The 14,477-nt window shown below is 45.4% G+C and overlaps 1 protein-coding gene across 1 annotated transcript in view; it reads left to right on the forward strand.

Moving 5' to 3' along the window:
• Positions 1-12,895, forward strand: part of SETD2 (SET domain containing 2, histone lysine methyltransferase) — a 38,871-nt gene extending 25,976 nt beyond the window's left edge. Inside the window, exons 15-20 of the mRNA XM_075214436.1 lie at positions 973-1,104; positions 1,183-1,328; positions 1,887-2,001; positions 10,649-10,729; positions 11,090-11,191; positions 12,054-12,895. Of these exons, the coding sequence (XP_075070537.1) occupies positions 973-1,104; positions 1,183-1,328; positions 1,887-2,001; positions 10,649-10,729; positions 11,090-11,191; positions 12,054-12,215 (738 nt within the window). The 3' untranslated portion in view covers positions 12,216-12,895. The remainder of the gene's footprint in view (positions 1-972; positions 1,105-1,182; positions 1,329-1,886; positions 2,002-10,648; positions 10,730-11,089; positions 11,192-12,053) is intronic.
• Positions 12,896-14,477: the final 1,582 nt, after the last annotated feature.

Here is a 14,477-nt window from a genome sequence, read left to right on the forward strand (position 1 = left end):
GCCTAATAAAAAATCACTATGTTGTGTACTACAATTTGGTGGAATGATGATTGAATAGAGCTATTGCCCAAATAGACTATTGAAAACTCCAAAACAGACTTTTGTTGCACATTTGAATCCCTGATATTCCTAAGCAACTTTTGTTACCATTGCAAGAAACTCTGTAATGTGCTGATTGTTTCCATGGTTACAAGAGATATCCAGCATATCTGTCAATTGCAGCAGCAGGGTGTCTTGGTGATCAGCCGGTGATACGAGTATAATCATCATCCGCTATTTATATAGCGCCAGTAATTCCGCAGCGCTGTACAGAGAACTCACATCAGTCCCTGCCCATTGGAGCTTACAGTCTAAATTACCAAACGCACACATCATGAAATGTGTATGATCTGTACCGGGAGATTTTATATGTTGTACTCAGCGTAACAAATTTAATTAGACAACATCATGTTTAGTGGAATTACTCTTCAATAACACGTACATGTAATAATAAGAACACTGAGATCTTCTTAGGACTATTGTAGTTTTCGGTTGCTATGATTACATTATCTGCACTACGTTTTAATGTTATTAAATATGGATAACTACCTTCTTTTTCAGGAACACCCACATTTTGTATCTCCCCGTCCCTGAGATATTGTTTCATTAAACCACTATCTCTCCTTGCAGCTACAATCTATCCGTCTTCCTGTACTGTACACACTTCACATTTAGTACTCAGGAGTGGGGGGGGGGGGGGTTCATATATTTTAAGAGATTCTGTTCTGGATTTTGCAGTAATTTAATAATTTCTGTGCCAGATGTGACGGATGAGTTGTAGAATATTGAAGACACTTGTGGATCTTCCAGCCTCCAAGTCCATGTTAATAACCATTACTGTACTCTGCATGTATGTGTGTGTAAGGGGGGGGGGTTCACATGGGGTTTTCAGTAACGCTACGCTATAATTCCACATTTATGTTCTCTGCGCAGAGCTACACGCAGCCCGGCTTGCCCTACATGCCCGGTCAGCAGATATACGCTCAGCACCCGCCCGGAGTCGTACTACAGGGTCCGCCTGTGGCTACGATTGTTCCCCCTGGACAGCCGCCGCCGCTGCAGCAGGTAGGCAGCCGTTGGCAACAAACGTGCCGGTACCTCTGTGCCGACCGCCATGTTAACTCATCATGTGTCTTCTTGCAGCCGGAGATGGGACTGGCCCCCAACAACATCCTGGACCAACTTCCTCCACCCTCTCCTCCCAAACCGAAAACCATTGTCCTTCCACCTAGCTGGAAGACGGCCCGGGACCCAGAGGGTAAAATCTACTATTACCATGTAATAACAAGGTGAGTGAGGGCATTGCATGAAACCAGGCACAATCCTACAGAACATTCATAGCAAGAGACCTGCTGAACGGATGCTAATCGCCCCAGGGAAACTTCCCCGTGAGCTGCGCCGGAAATCTGTCTCGTTAGTGAGCCCCTGCAGTGATGTCAGGAATAGGGCACCTCCTACAAGCGTACGCTGTCTGCGCAGTGTGTGGCTTCAACTTAATCTGTGTCTGTATAATATAAGTGTTATTAGTTTGAAAATTATTGCAAATACCTGGGTTTTGCAGCCAATCAGGATAAAGTTTAAGATGGGAAAGTTACATTGTATATCATGCACCACAGTCGGCCAATGCGGCGCCAGAGTAGAACTAAATGAATTCTGCTTATAAAGAGGTTTCTGCTTTCACCAGATATTACCGGTCCTGTCACAAATATCATAAATGGCTTTATATATCCGTTCTCCCATCACACCTATCTTTATATACACTCAACATCGTCATCACCAGTATGAGACAGAGAAAATGCAATATGTGATCTGTGTTTTGTTCCTAACCTTCCTCATCACTTCTGCAGACAGACACAGTGGGACCCTCCTTCCTGGGACAGTCCTGGTGACGAGGGGGACAGCCTGGACCACGAGGCTGAAATGGACCTGGGAACGCCGACCTATGACGAGAACCCGATGAAGGTGAGCTGCCTGCAAGAGCCTGGGAACGGGAATGTTTCTGTCTTGGAAGACTCTTTTTATACAATAGGTTTAATAACTGTGTTCGATATATTGATAGTTTATTTAAATAAATTATATTTAATTGTTTCCGTGGGAGTCGGAGAAGTTCTCATCTCAGCAGTTATTATAGTTCTGTGAATATCTAAGAGAAGGATGGGGGATGAGAGCGCTTTTATCCCCAGTTTGAATTCATCTTTCCTACATTTCTAACAAGTGGATGAAACCGGCGTGGGGTTAATTAACTGTATTAGTGAATCCAGCTGTTGGTTGCAAACAGGGAAATACCATTATGTGCTGCAGGGGGAGAAATGTAATATACACACCTTGATTTACAGTTCTGAGGGGGGGCGCAGCCGAACAAACTATACAATACAGTGCAAATATGGATCTGGTCAGTATAGGCAGTATGCAAGAGCATTGGACCGGCATTTAAATAAATGGTTTAAATAAATGGTTTGTATTTGCACCCCATGCAGAACAACATGAGGTGTTCTTGCTGCAACCTCTGCACCCAGGAAAAATTTGCACCTAAGTAAGGAGAATTTGACGACAACTCCTGCTGTCCAAAACATTGGCCACGATATCTGGCCAGTTAGACCTAGCAGAAGGCAGCAACAACAACTATATAGGCATCAAGGCAATCACAGAAACACTGGTCCTTTCCCACCTGTTTTACCTTGGTCAATGAGCCATATTGTGGCTGAGATGGTTCTAGCACCACATCCAAGGAGGGTGATAGAGAGGAGCAGGTGAGTATGGACTAGGTACCTTACAAGCTTGGATAATGTCCTATCGGAGGTAATGGCAACATCTAGAGGGATGTCGCAGATGGGTATGAAGAGGGAGTTATTCTGCTATATTTCCAGGATCCCAGTTCTGTTCCTATATCGCTAAGGAAGAGCCACGTGGCCAGGCCTCGAGGAAACATGCAAACATGAGAGAGGGAACCAGAAGATGCTGGATAAGGATCACAAGTTCGGAGACATTAACTTTAAAGGAGCGACGAGTCGGACCCGGATCAGTGTCTCTGCTCAATGGTCCCTGACGCAGGAAAAGTGCATCACAATGAAGAGTGGTAGAGTCAAAATAAATTAAAATCACAGATAAAACAGGCCAAGGGTACAACTAGGCCTTGGGCCACCTCCTAAGGACACTGTTAGACAGGGCGGCTAGTGTCATGCCTGCAGGAGGTGAAATCAACCTTCCCTTACTTTCCCTTTGCAAAAGGCAGGGCCTATACCTACCATGACACCCCTCCCCCTGAAAATCTAAAATGAGAAGAATCTGCTTGGACAGACGGCTGCTATAGGAGGTGGAATCGTGATCTGTAGAGTATCAGATCTCTATATCTCTGTAGGTAAAGAGAAGGATCAATAACCTTGATCTACAGGACCCCAATACATCTTTTAGCTGAGTCTTGCCCTATACAGGACCTGATCCCATGTCCTAAACTCCTTGAACCTCTGCACAAGCAGCTGAACTCCAAGTGAGATTTACTTCTTAAAACACTTAAGTGGTTTTGTGTAAAGCGAAAACAGATTGTTCCCTTTACAAGAGGAAATTATCCGTATTCTCTCCTCCCCGGCTGCTTTTCCTTTTGGTTTTCCTTCTGTTGACTTAAGGCCTGAAATGTTCTGGGTTTGATTACTTGCCAACGTGAAGCAGCCAGTTCCCCCAGAAGTTCTCCAGGTGACGTTAGCGGCCGTTCAGATAACCTGGAACACGCGGACGCTGTCAGCAGGGAACTCTCACCGCTCAGAGAACCCCCGGGTACACGATTGGTTAATGTTCTTGGGTCTAGAGAGCTGGACAACGGTTCCTTTTTTGTAAGAAGTTCATTTAGGGACAGCTGCAAATCCTAAAACATTAACTAGGTCACCTTAATTTTTGGAAAGACTTATGCAAATTTCCATGTTGCATCTCTTGTCCTTCATTCTCGTCGTTCACCAGAATTGTTTTACATAGGAGACAATTACAGTCATTGACACCTCGTCTCTGCTCCACTTGGACCCAAAGTGGCTCTGATACTGTGGAAGGGTTGGCAAGCTGCAACTTGTCAGCTGTTGTGGAACTACAAGTCTCAGCATGCTATAGAGACACAGGTTGCAAGTCTGGGTTAAACATTCTCTTAGGGAAAAAAAAATGACACAGCTACTGGTTTTTTTGTTATTTCTGTGCAGCAGGAGGATGCCAAGAGACGTCCAGCTCTGCACCTCATATATCAGGAGACTTGTGCGCAGGCCACAGACACAACCTATAATCACAGGAGGTGATAGAATGTCTGTCTCTGTCTGCTGCCGGCCAGCGGGCACTGAGGTCTAAGACCTGGATCCGGCTGACGTCTGCTCCTATCATGTGTCCAACACGCTGGTTTCCTGCGGCTTCCCTGGAACAACCAGAGTTTAATCTCCTCTTCCTGACTATTCAACGTTATTAAATCTGTTGAAGGTTTTTATGATTAATATTTAGCAATTACAATGTACAGGTTAATGGGCATCTTGTTGGGTTTCATCATTGGTTAACAAATACCATTTACAATAAGAGAATTTGCGTTAATAATGTTCCCCTAACAGTCTGCCCCTATATCCATCCTGTATCAAAACTTGTAGTGCCGCTGTTGTCATCGATCTAAGCAGCCAGCGGTGCCAGTCTAACCAGTACTGTGCCGTGATACATATACAATGCATGGGTAAACATGCCCAAATAAATAGCAGCAGATAATATTTGGACAATACTTTCTTCTCTGTGCTGTTTTGGAGACACCGTTGCGGTGTTTGTAGCTCTTGTGCCTCTTTTCTAGAACCTTTTGCTTGGTAACCGAGCGTTCTTCAGGACACCGCTTTCTGGTTAGACTCCTAGCCGGCCCTATATCTCCAGCGTCGTGGCTGCTTTTCTTGTTCAATTTGGAATGCTTTAACGATCTCAGCTAATTATAAACACGTCTCTGGCATCTGGATTAGTCGTGGAACACACAGAAGAATCCAGACTGACGCTCACCAGCATTTTTTTTCTCTCCGTTAAACAAGTGTAGTAAAAAATAGTTACAGAATTTTTCCCCTGGAGCTGTCACCGCTCGTTTCCCCAATTAAAGCCTGTGCTGTAATTAAAACAATGAGCGCAGTAAGAGCCTCATTCATTCATTAGACGTGGAAAAGAATTCCGTTAATATTCATAAATGGCAGCTTTGAGAAGCCCGCGCCGGCCCAGGCTGAGAGTGGCGTATATATAATTTGGAGTTATGAGCGTGGGTATAATGTGGGAACGTTTTAGATTCTATGAATTTTTTATTATTGGGCTGTGCCGGAATTGGCCGTCTGCCACGTGCATATTAAATCTGTATTCTTATAATAAGGGGCAATATCCAACAACACATTATATCTGGGGAGAGCCCCCCCCCCCTCCCCCTATTAAATATGTCTTTATGCCCCAGGTGTCTGACTGAGCTGCCAGGCCCTTCATGCTGGGGATTCGTCTTTCTGGTGTATGGCGGACAACTATACATACTGATAATATACATGTTTATTTTGCTTCTTGTCGAATAAAACAGAGGAAAGATCATTTCTTCAAAAGATGAGAACTCTGCAGTGAGACCCTAGAATGTATCAGGTTTATCTGATTTACAGATCATTCCCCCATTGACATAGCTATTTATGATGTTATAGTGCCCTCAGTGTAAGTGATGAGATATTATATATCACCCAGGGTGAGTATGCATCAGCACATTGTGACATTATACTAATATTATTTACAGAAGAGTCCATGGAACAGTTTTTTTATGGGAATAATGATCCCCCCCCCCCCCCTTCCTTCTAAAGCTGGGTACACACTACAGAAATTTCAACCAACTTTTTATGCTGAGCGATTTTACATGCGATCGATGGTCCCATCGCTCAGTCCATGGACTGCATACACACAGCCTTGTTTAGGACGATAAAGGGAAGGGTGGTCGTCCCTTTAGCGACTTTTTACAGCCATGTTGTCGTGAGCAATGACTGTAATTTCGTACTCACTGTTGTGAATCGGTCGGAAGTTTATACACACTACACAGCGGAAACGAGATTGGAACGAAAATATTAAACGTTACGACCAACCAAATGGGGCGATAATCGTCCACTTGGGCAGACTTTCCACCATCGTGTCACTGCACACACTGACCCGACTTTTGAACGAGTGGTCGTATGTTGGCTGTTTGAGCCGATTATTGGACGAAAACAGTGTAGTGTGTACCTAGCTTAAGATGCCAGGCAAGATTCTATGTGTAAATGAAACCAGGAGGGTGATTTTTGGTGCTTCGGTTGATGTCTTGGTTTTATTTTTTAGAAGACACAATGAACGCGCGCTCTCGCTTCGCACGCTCCCACTCACATGCACGCTCTCGCTTCGCACACACGCTCTCGCTTTGCACGCTCCCACTCACACGCACGCTCTCACTTCGCACGCTCTCACTCACTCACACGCTCTCACGCGTGCACACAAAGCCGCTTTAATAAAAGCACATTTTTAAGGTATCCTGGATCTGGTTACTATGACTTAATGGTGATTTCATGTAGACTGGATACCCGGACTGGCTGCCATTTAGCTTGTGAGGGACAGGTTTAGTGATTTTGCATGTGGTATTTTGGGTGAGGGTCTTTCTGGACCCTATTTACTATTGTACAAGTTATGTGTGTGTTTCTGCCGATCTATACAGCCACGTGCGTCTCATTATGTGGTGTCCTGGCTGCAGGAGGGGAAGATGCAGATTGTGAAATGGATTTGACACCCTTGTGCAGCAGAGGGGCCAGCGGGGCCACTGATAATGTATTAATATAAGAAGCGGTTATATCTGCTGAGTGAGTGCAGCTGTTGGCTCAGATGTCCACAGTCCTCCTGCTCAGAGCGGGTCACCCACATGTCTCCATTTGTGTGAGGAAATCCAACACCTTCACCGGGGCAGATGAAAGCTCAGCAGGCCGAGTCCTGACAGAAGGATGCAGCTGGGCTGTGATTGTCGGGAGCGACCATACGTGTACCTCGTGCCTCACTGCAGGTCTGTGATCCAGTGTCCAGCATAGAGACAGTGCGGGCTGAATGTGTACCATACATGTACCTCGTGCCTCCCTGCAGGTCTGTGCTGCAGTGTCCAGCATGGACATGGGGTGGGCTGAATATGTACCGTACATGTACCTCATGCCTCACTGCAGTTCTGTGTCCGGCATAGAGATGGGGCGGGCTGAATGTGTGCCATACATGTACCTCGTGCCTCCCTGCAGGTCTGTGATCCAGTGTCTAGCATAGACATGGTGTGGGCTGAATGTACCGTACATGTACCTCGTGCCTCACTTCTGGTCTGTGATCCAGTGTCCAGCATAGACATGGGGCGGGCTGAATGTGTACCGTACATGTACCTCATGCCTCACTGCAGGTCTGTGTCTGGCATAGAGATGGGGCGGGCTGAATGTGTGCCATACATGTACCTCGTGCCTCACTGCAGGTCTGTAATCCAGTGTCCAGCATAGACATGGTGTGGGCTGAATGTACCGTACATGCACCTCGTGCCTCACTGCAGGTCTGTGATCCAGTGTCCAGCATAGACATGGGGCGGGCTGAATGTGTACCGTACATGTACCTCATGCCTCACTGCAGGTCTGTGCTGCAGTGTCCAGCATAGACATGGGGCGGGCTGAATGTGTACCGTACATGTACCTCATGCCTCACTGCAGGTCTGTGTCTGGCATAGAGATGGGGCGGGCTGAATGTACCGTACATGTACCTCGTGCCTCCCTGCAGGTCTGTGCTGCAGTGTCCAGCATAGAGACGTTGTTGTTGGAGCACAGAACGGCAGCTGGGACAAGGTTTCTCAGATCTGTGTTTAATGTTCTGTCTTTGTTTGTTTCCTGTAATTTTGTTTGCTGTAGAGTTGTGTTCAGGGGATTTATAATTCGGGTTCCTGGTATGTATGGGGCAGTTCCTCATCCAGAGAGGTCTGATAACCCAGTGTCGGCTGGAAACATGTCATCACCAGTCTGTCTGTCTGTTATTGATCTGCATGGACGCCCCGCACAGAACCGGTGTTGGTCGGACCTTTCAGAGTAATGAGGAGTCCTTATCGAGCAGAAATGTGCAGCCTGCAGACCTCTAGCTGAGCTTCGTCTCCCATGATGCTCAGTTATTACCAGTTCTGGTGATAGTGACACCTACAGGTTAAACAAGGATAACACACATCATAACGAAGAGAAGCTTATTATCAAACTGATAAAACTTAATAAAGATTTTAAAAAAATGTTCAAACCTATAAGAAGTGGGGGGTACAGAGGAAAGAAAGGGGAGGGGGAAATCTATAGAGAAGACGTAACATAGTTATGTATAGTACATTGTAGATGTTATAGGATTTATGTGAGCTGCGTCTCTGCTAACGGTGGCTCACGTAGTTGGGGCTGTGATGGTCAAGTGACGGGGTTGGGGGGGTTAATGGAAGGGTCCTCAAAATATTGGTTATTAATCTCTGTATGAGTTTACGGGGGTCTCTTTTTTTTAAACTATGAACCTCTTTACATAAAGGAGCTAGTTTGGGACCCCCACGGTTGGTAGCTTAGGACCCCCACACAAGGGTCAGAGATCCCTCATTCTCACCCCTTCTCCAGCAGCAAGGAGCCGTATTTGAGTATACAGAGTGTAATCTTTTTGGGACGAGGTTCCAGCAGTCGTATATTTTGTGGGCATTATCACCCCTCTTAAGTTTTTGAAAGGTTGACTCAGGTTTTCCCCAGTCCTCGGGGTCAAGAAATCTTCCCATGACCATCTCCCAGCTGAGCCCATATCAGTCTTCTAAGGGGCTGTTTATGTTCCATCATTAAGTGATATAAGAGGGGATCTGTGAGGGAGAAGGGTGTTATACATCGGGGTAAGATCACTGGACCTGGTATAAAAGTGATTTGAGCTGGAGGAAATGAGGAGCTGGGAGCATGGAATCTCGTTTATATGTCTGTAAATGAGGGCAAAAGACCCCCGACAGTTGGGAACTTATTCCACGATGGGGTCAGATGTCAGTCGTTAGATAAACTGTAGTTGATTGCATGGTTCCAAGTTGTTGCAGAGAATGTAGGAGGTAAATTGGGGCTATATTGATGTTTATACCATAAAAAAGGCTGTGTATAAATTGGTGGCTATTATATACACCCGTTCTCATACCAGGAGGCAATTGTAGGAAGACACATTGTGTTAGTGCGTTAGCAGAATGGGTTATGTAAAATGATCATGCGAGAGTCTGAAAAACATACAGGAGAAGTGCTAAAATTATTATTTTTAAGGATGTTATTCTACCAAGATATTAATCCGTTAACCCAATTATCTGATGTTCTGTTAGAGGTGGAAGTTTTCCGTATACAAAGCTTTATATGATCTAGTTAGGAGGATTCCGAGATACTTACGTTCCTCGGGGTGCGAGCGGATCAGGTTTCTGGCTGGTTGAGATTAGATTTACTCACATTAATCTTATAGTGGGTTAAACTCTTGATAAAAGTTCTCAATGATCTGATGATGATGATTAATGTCCATCAGAGGAACAGAAACTATATTACATGTAATATTACATGTTACACGGACAGCCTGGAGAGCGCATTAGATGACAGATGTATTTTATGTTGGTTACATTGTTAGACACGCTTGTCCTTGTTTTACACAGCCCCCCCTGCCTGTCTCATTAGCCTCTTCTCCCCCTGCTATTATGGTGGGACACTTGTGGCCCCCCGCATGGAGGGCACCATTTATAAGGGGCTGCGGGGGGTAGTTAAAGAGATCACAGCTGTCTGTTTGTAGACATGTTTTAACATGCAATGTGATCTCCCCCCAAATGTCAGACGTTCCTATGTTAGACTTCCACTTACCCAGAGTCCTCCACACTCCACTGAGTGCAGGGAAAGAAACAGCTGAGACCACGCTAGCACCCCTACTGAGTCCCCCAATAAATCTTCTCAGTAACACAGGACAGACACTGTGTCCGGCAGAGAATTTAGTTCTCTCCCTGTGTCCTGTGGATCAGGAATTTGGATGGAGGCAGCAACTGCAATTCTCTGTCCTCGTAACTGTCCAGTGATGTTAGTGTTAAAGGGACAGTATCTGTAGAATGTAAGCCGTTCATGGCGTTAATATTGCAGGGTAATGTGCTGTATGAGGATCGTGTTCATTACTCTGTTTCGCTGTAGTCCTTACATTCTGTATGGAAATAGATCTCTGTTTAGTCCTAACTATGTGCAAGTAGTGTTAGATCACTGGAGTTTGTTACACCTATATTACTGCCCCTATAAACCCCCTCGGAGTCCGGCTTCTGCCCAATATTGTGACAGAAGTGTATTTTGTAGCGTTCCTGGCGAGTCCTCGTACACCAAGGTCTTTATAGGTTACGTTTTGCTTCCACAGAGTATTGGAGAAGATTGAGGGCAAATTAACTTTAAACACTTTTTTTTGTTTTCTGTTTTTGAGCTGTTCACAGTCTCGTCCGTATGCGGTTATATTAATGCAGAGTTTAGTGTTGCTTAGAGCCACAAGATCTCTTTATAACTTCTAGGTATTTGCTGACAGAGCTTACAGTCTAGTCTCGGAGATTTATAAATATTTAATTATTTTGCAGTCTTCCAAAAAAGCTAAAACAGCCGAAGCTGATACATCGAGCGAATTGGCGAAGAGAAGCAAAGAAGTCTTTAGGAAAGAGGTGCGTACGTGGGATACTCTGCAAATTAAGAACAGTAATTACTATATATTCCCCAGACTTACCAGAGTACTTGTACGTGGTTGTTGTCAGTAGAGTCACCGATTCATTGTTGTTTCCTGGTATAATGATCTAATTCTAGGGCTTGTGTAGTGTCCTGTGGCTGGATGTGAGGATTAATGCAGCATATTGTCCTCATGTGACTCTGGGACATGTTTCCATTGTTATTATACGATTGTTCTTTAATAATCACCTTTTAAGATGATGGAATCCCTTGTGTGGCATCACTTAATTCCCAAAAATGACCATTTCATCCGCTAACGATTCTGAGATCTTACGCTGTTCCTTCTCTCCTCCATCCAGATGTCGCAGTTTATCGTACAATGCCTGAACCCTTACAGAAAGCCGGACTGTAAGATCGGCAGAATAAACAACACGGAGGACTTCAAGCATCTTGCACGCAAGGTACGGTATCCCCTCCATATTGGGACCTGTTATGATGTCCTCCCAGAGAAGTGACGGACAGGTTCACACCAGGCCTGGTCTACGTATCCATTACTATGTTTCATGTTTATCAGTCACCCACAATCATCCTGTCTGGTCCAACTTATTCATTGTAATTGTGTTTAATGTTTAAAAAAAAAAAAAACTTTTGCAATAATGCCTTACTAAGACGACTGGCGTTTTCCGTTAAATTTGTGCATATTTGTGAATTAAAGTGTAAATAAAAGGTTTAGTGTTCTGTACCACTGAGTGAGGAAGTCGCTTCATGTGATACCTCCAGATACTGTGGCTGATATGTTTTATCCTGATTGGGGTAATCAGACGAAAGTCAGGGCAAAATATATCCAAACTCTCCACAAATTGCTCTGGAAAGAGTGAACTTAATCTTTTTTTGGGGGAGTGGATCACAGCTAGGAAAAGAAAATCAATTATTGAAACAATGGCTGCTTGACGATTACTGCCGGAAATGATCCTGCAAGTTTCTCTAGTCCTGCAGACAGTATAATATAGCCGCCATTCATTCTTATTACTTTTTTTTCCAATTATTGGTTTAGAGTTTAAATTTTTTTATTTATTTTTTTAAAAGTTACTTTTATTTCAGGAAACCAATTTAAGGATTTCTGATCATTAATAGGCTTTTGCAAATTATCTACCTATACCCGAACATAGGTGGAGGCTCTTTAAATAGAATAGAAGCTGCTGCCCGTCCCAGATATTAGACTTTTGCGGCTCCATCTATTCAGCAACTACTCGTCCGGTTTTGTTTTCGCACAAACCGCCCCCGTCCCCTGGGTTTGCTCATCCCTGTGTTCTCTCCCCACAGCTGACACACGGCGTCATGAACAAGGAGCTGAAATACTGCAAGAATCCCGAGGACCTGGACTGCAACGAGAATGTGAAACATAAAACCAAGGAGTACATTAAGAAGTACATGCAGAAGTTTGGGTCCATCTACAAGCCCAAAGAGGATGTGGACTTCGAATAGCGCCCTCTACAGGCCAGCGCCTGCTCCCCTTTTCTTTCTTTTTTTCCTTTTTATTAGACTACATGTAAACCCCGCTAAGCCTAACTGGCCCATATCGGTTTGGTTGTACAGTATAAAATAAAGAACCCCATTCCATTAAATGGGACATTTCACATGTACTTTGACGGTGTATCCAGTCTTCGGAGGAGTGGTTTTGAGTGTAAGCTCTGTGGACATATTTTCTGAATTGTGCTTCCTCGCCCTCTCCTCTCGCCAACAAACCGCGTTTCCCAACTGTACAGCGCAATAAATTATGGGCATCCCGTTTTTTGTTTATCCCCCTTCTTTGGGCCTGTATTATATTTTAACATATATGTGAATATAATGTTATATATTTTTGTTTCATGTTCCCGCCCCACCTGTAATGAAGACTTTCCCCGACGAGTGCTATTAACCACGAGGTTTCATCTTGTAAATATTCTACTGCGTAACGTTAATTGTGTTTATCTAGAGTTTTCTTTTCTTTTAATAATTATTTTTGCCTTCATTCCCCGCTGTGTTTTTTAGGCAGATTTGTGCATTGTTGATTTTCTGTTTTTTCTGTTTTGTTTTACTGCCTATATCGTTTTACTTCAAATTTTTACAGAATTTTTTATGTATAAAAGCAAAAAAAGAGAATAAAATACATTTGCCTACGAGAACATGTGAGATCACTGCGGTAATTGTTGGTGCTTTGTTTTAGTTTTATATTTTTATGTCCTTGATGAAGACTTGTGTCTACAGGAAGTTTAATGTATATATAATACCTTTTGTTGTATGACCTAAAATAATGAATATATTTATGGAGTCTGCAGTGTATGGAGGCATTTTGTAATTCAGGGTAAAGTATTTGAATAGCAATAACAGCCACAGGCCTATGAAGATTAATTTTTGCTTCCAAAAAATAGAAGACTGTGTCGCTGTTTACAGGGCACCTACCTGCGGGGTCGCTGTTTACAGGGCACCTACCTGCGGGGCCGCTGTTTACAGGGCACCTACCTGCGGGTTCTCTGTTTACAGGGCACCTACTGCGGGGTCGCTGTTTACAGGGCACCTACCTGCGGGGCCGCTGTTTACAGGGCACCTACCTGCGGGGTCGCTGTTTACAGGGCACCTACCTGCGGGGTCGCTGTTTACAGGGCACCTACCTGCGGGGTCTCTGTTTACAGGGCACCTACCTGCGAGGCCGCTGTTTACAGGGCACCTACCTGCGGGGTCGCTGTTTACAGGGCACCTACCTGCGGGGTCGCTGTTTACAGGGCACCTACCTGCGGGGTCGCTGTTTACAGGGCACCTACCTGCGGGGTCTCTGTTTACGGGGCACCTACCTGCGGGGTCTCTGTTTACAGGGCACCTACCTGCGGGGTCGCTGTTTACAGGGCACCTACCTGCGGGGTCGCTGTTTACAGGGCACCTACCTGCGGGGTCTCTGTTTACGGGGCACCTACCTGCGGGGTCGCTGTTTACAGGGCACCTACCTGCGGGGCCGCTGTTTACAGGGCACCTACCTGCGGGGTCGCTGTTTACAGGGCACCTACCTGCGGGGTCGCTGTTTACAGGGCACCTACCTGCGGGGTCGCTGTTTACAGGGCACCTACCTGCGGGGTCGCTGTTTACAGGGCACCTACCTGCGGGGTCGCTGTTTACAGGGCACCTACCTGCGGGGTCGCTAGTTGTAGTACATTATCTGGAAGTGGATCTCTACTCCAAAAAGCGCTAACCCCACAGATGCTGGATTGAGATCTCCTAGCTCCTGAGGCCGCAGCCTTAAATCCATTGTTCCGAAATCGTTACAGGACTTTTTGAACCTTGTAGCATAATGCTGCCGAGATGGACCATTCATAGATGCGCACGCCGCCGAGATGGGCCATTCATAGATGCGCACGCCGCCGAGATGGGCCATTCATAGGTGCGCACGCCGCAGAAATGGACCATTCATAGGTGCGCACGCCGCCGAGATGGGCCATTCATAGATGCGCACGCCGCCGAGATGGGCCATTCATAGATGCGCACGCCGCCGAGATGGGCCATTCATAGATGCGCACGCCGCCGAGATGGGCCATTCATAGATGCGCACGCCGCCGAGATGGGCCATTCATAGATGCGCACGCCGCTGAGATGGGCCATTCATAGATGCGCATGTTGCTGACACAAAGAGAGGTGTCTAATGGGCTTTCAAACATTTTGTAACAAGCTCCCCAATGCCACATAAGCAGACCTGTTATATTACACACAGCCTGGGTG

Source organism: Mixophyes fleayi, chromosome 5 (assembly GCF_038048845.1).
Source record: "Mixophyes fleayi isolate aMixFle1 chromosome 5, aMixFle1.hap1, whole genome shotgun sequence".
NCBI lineage: Eukaryota > Metazoa > Chordata > Amphibia > Anura > Limnodynastidae > Mixophyes > Mixophyes fleayi.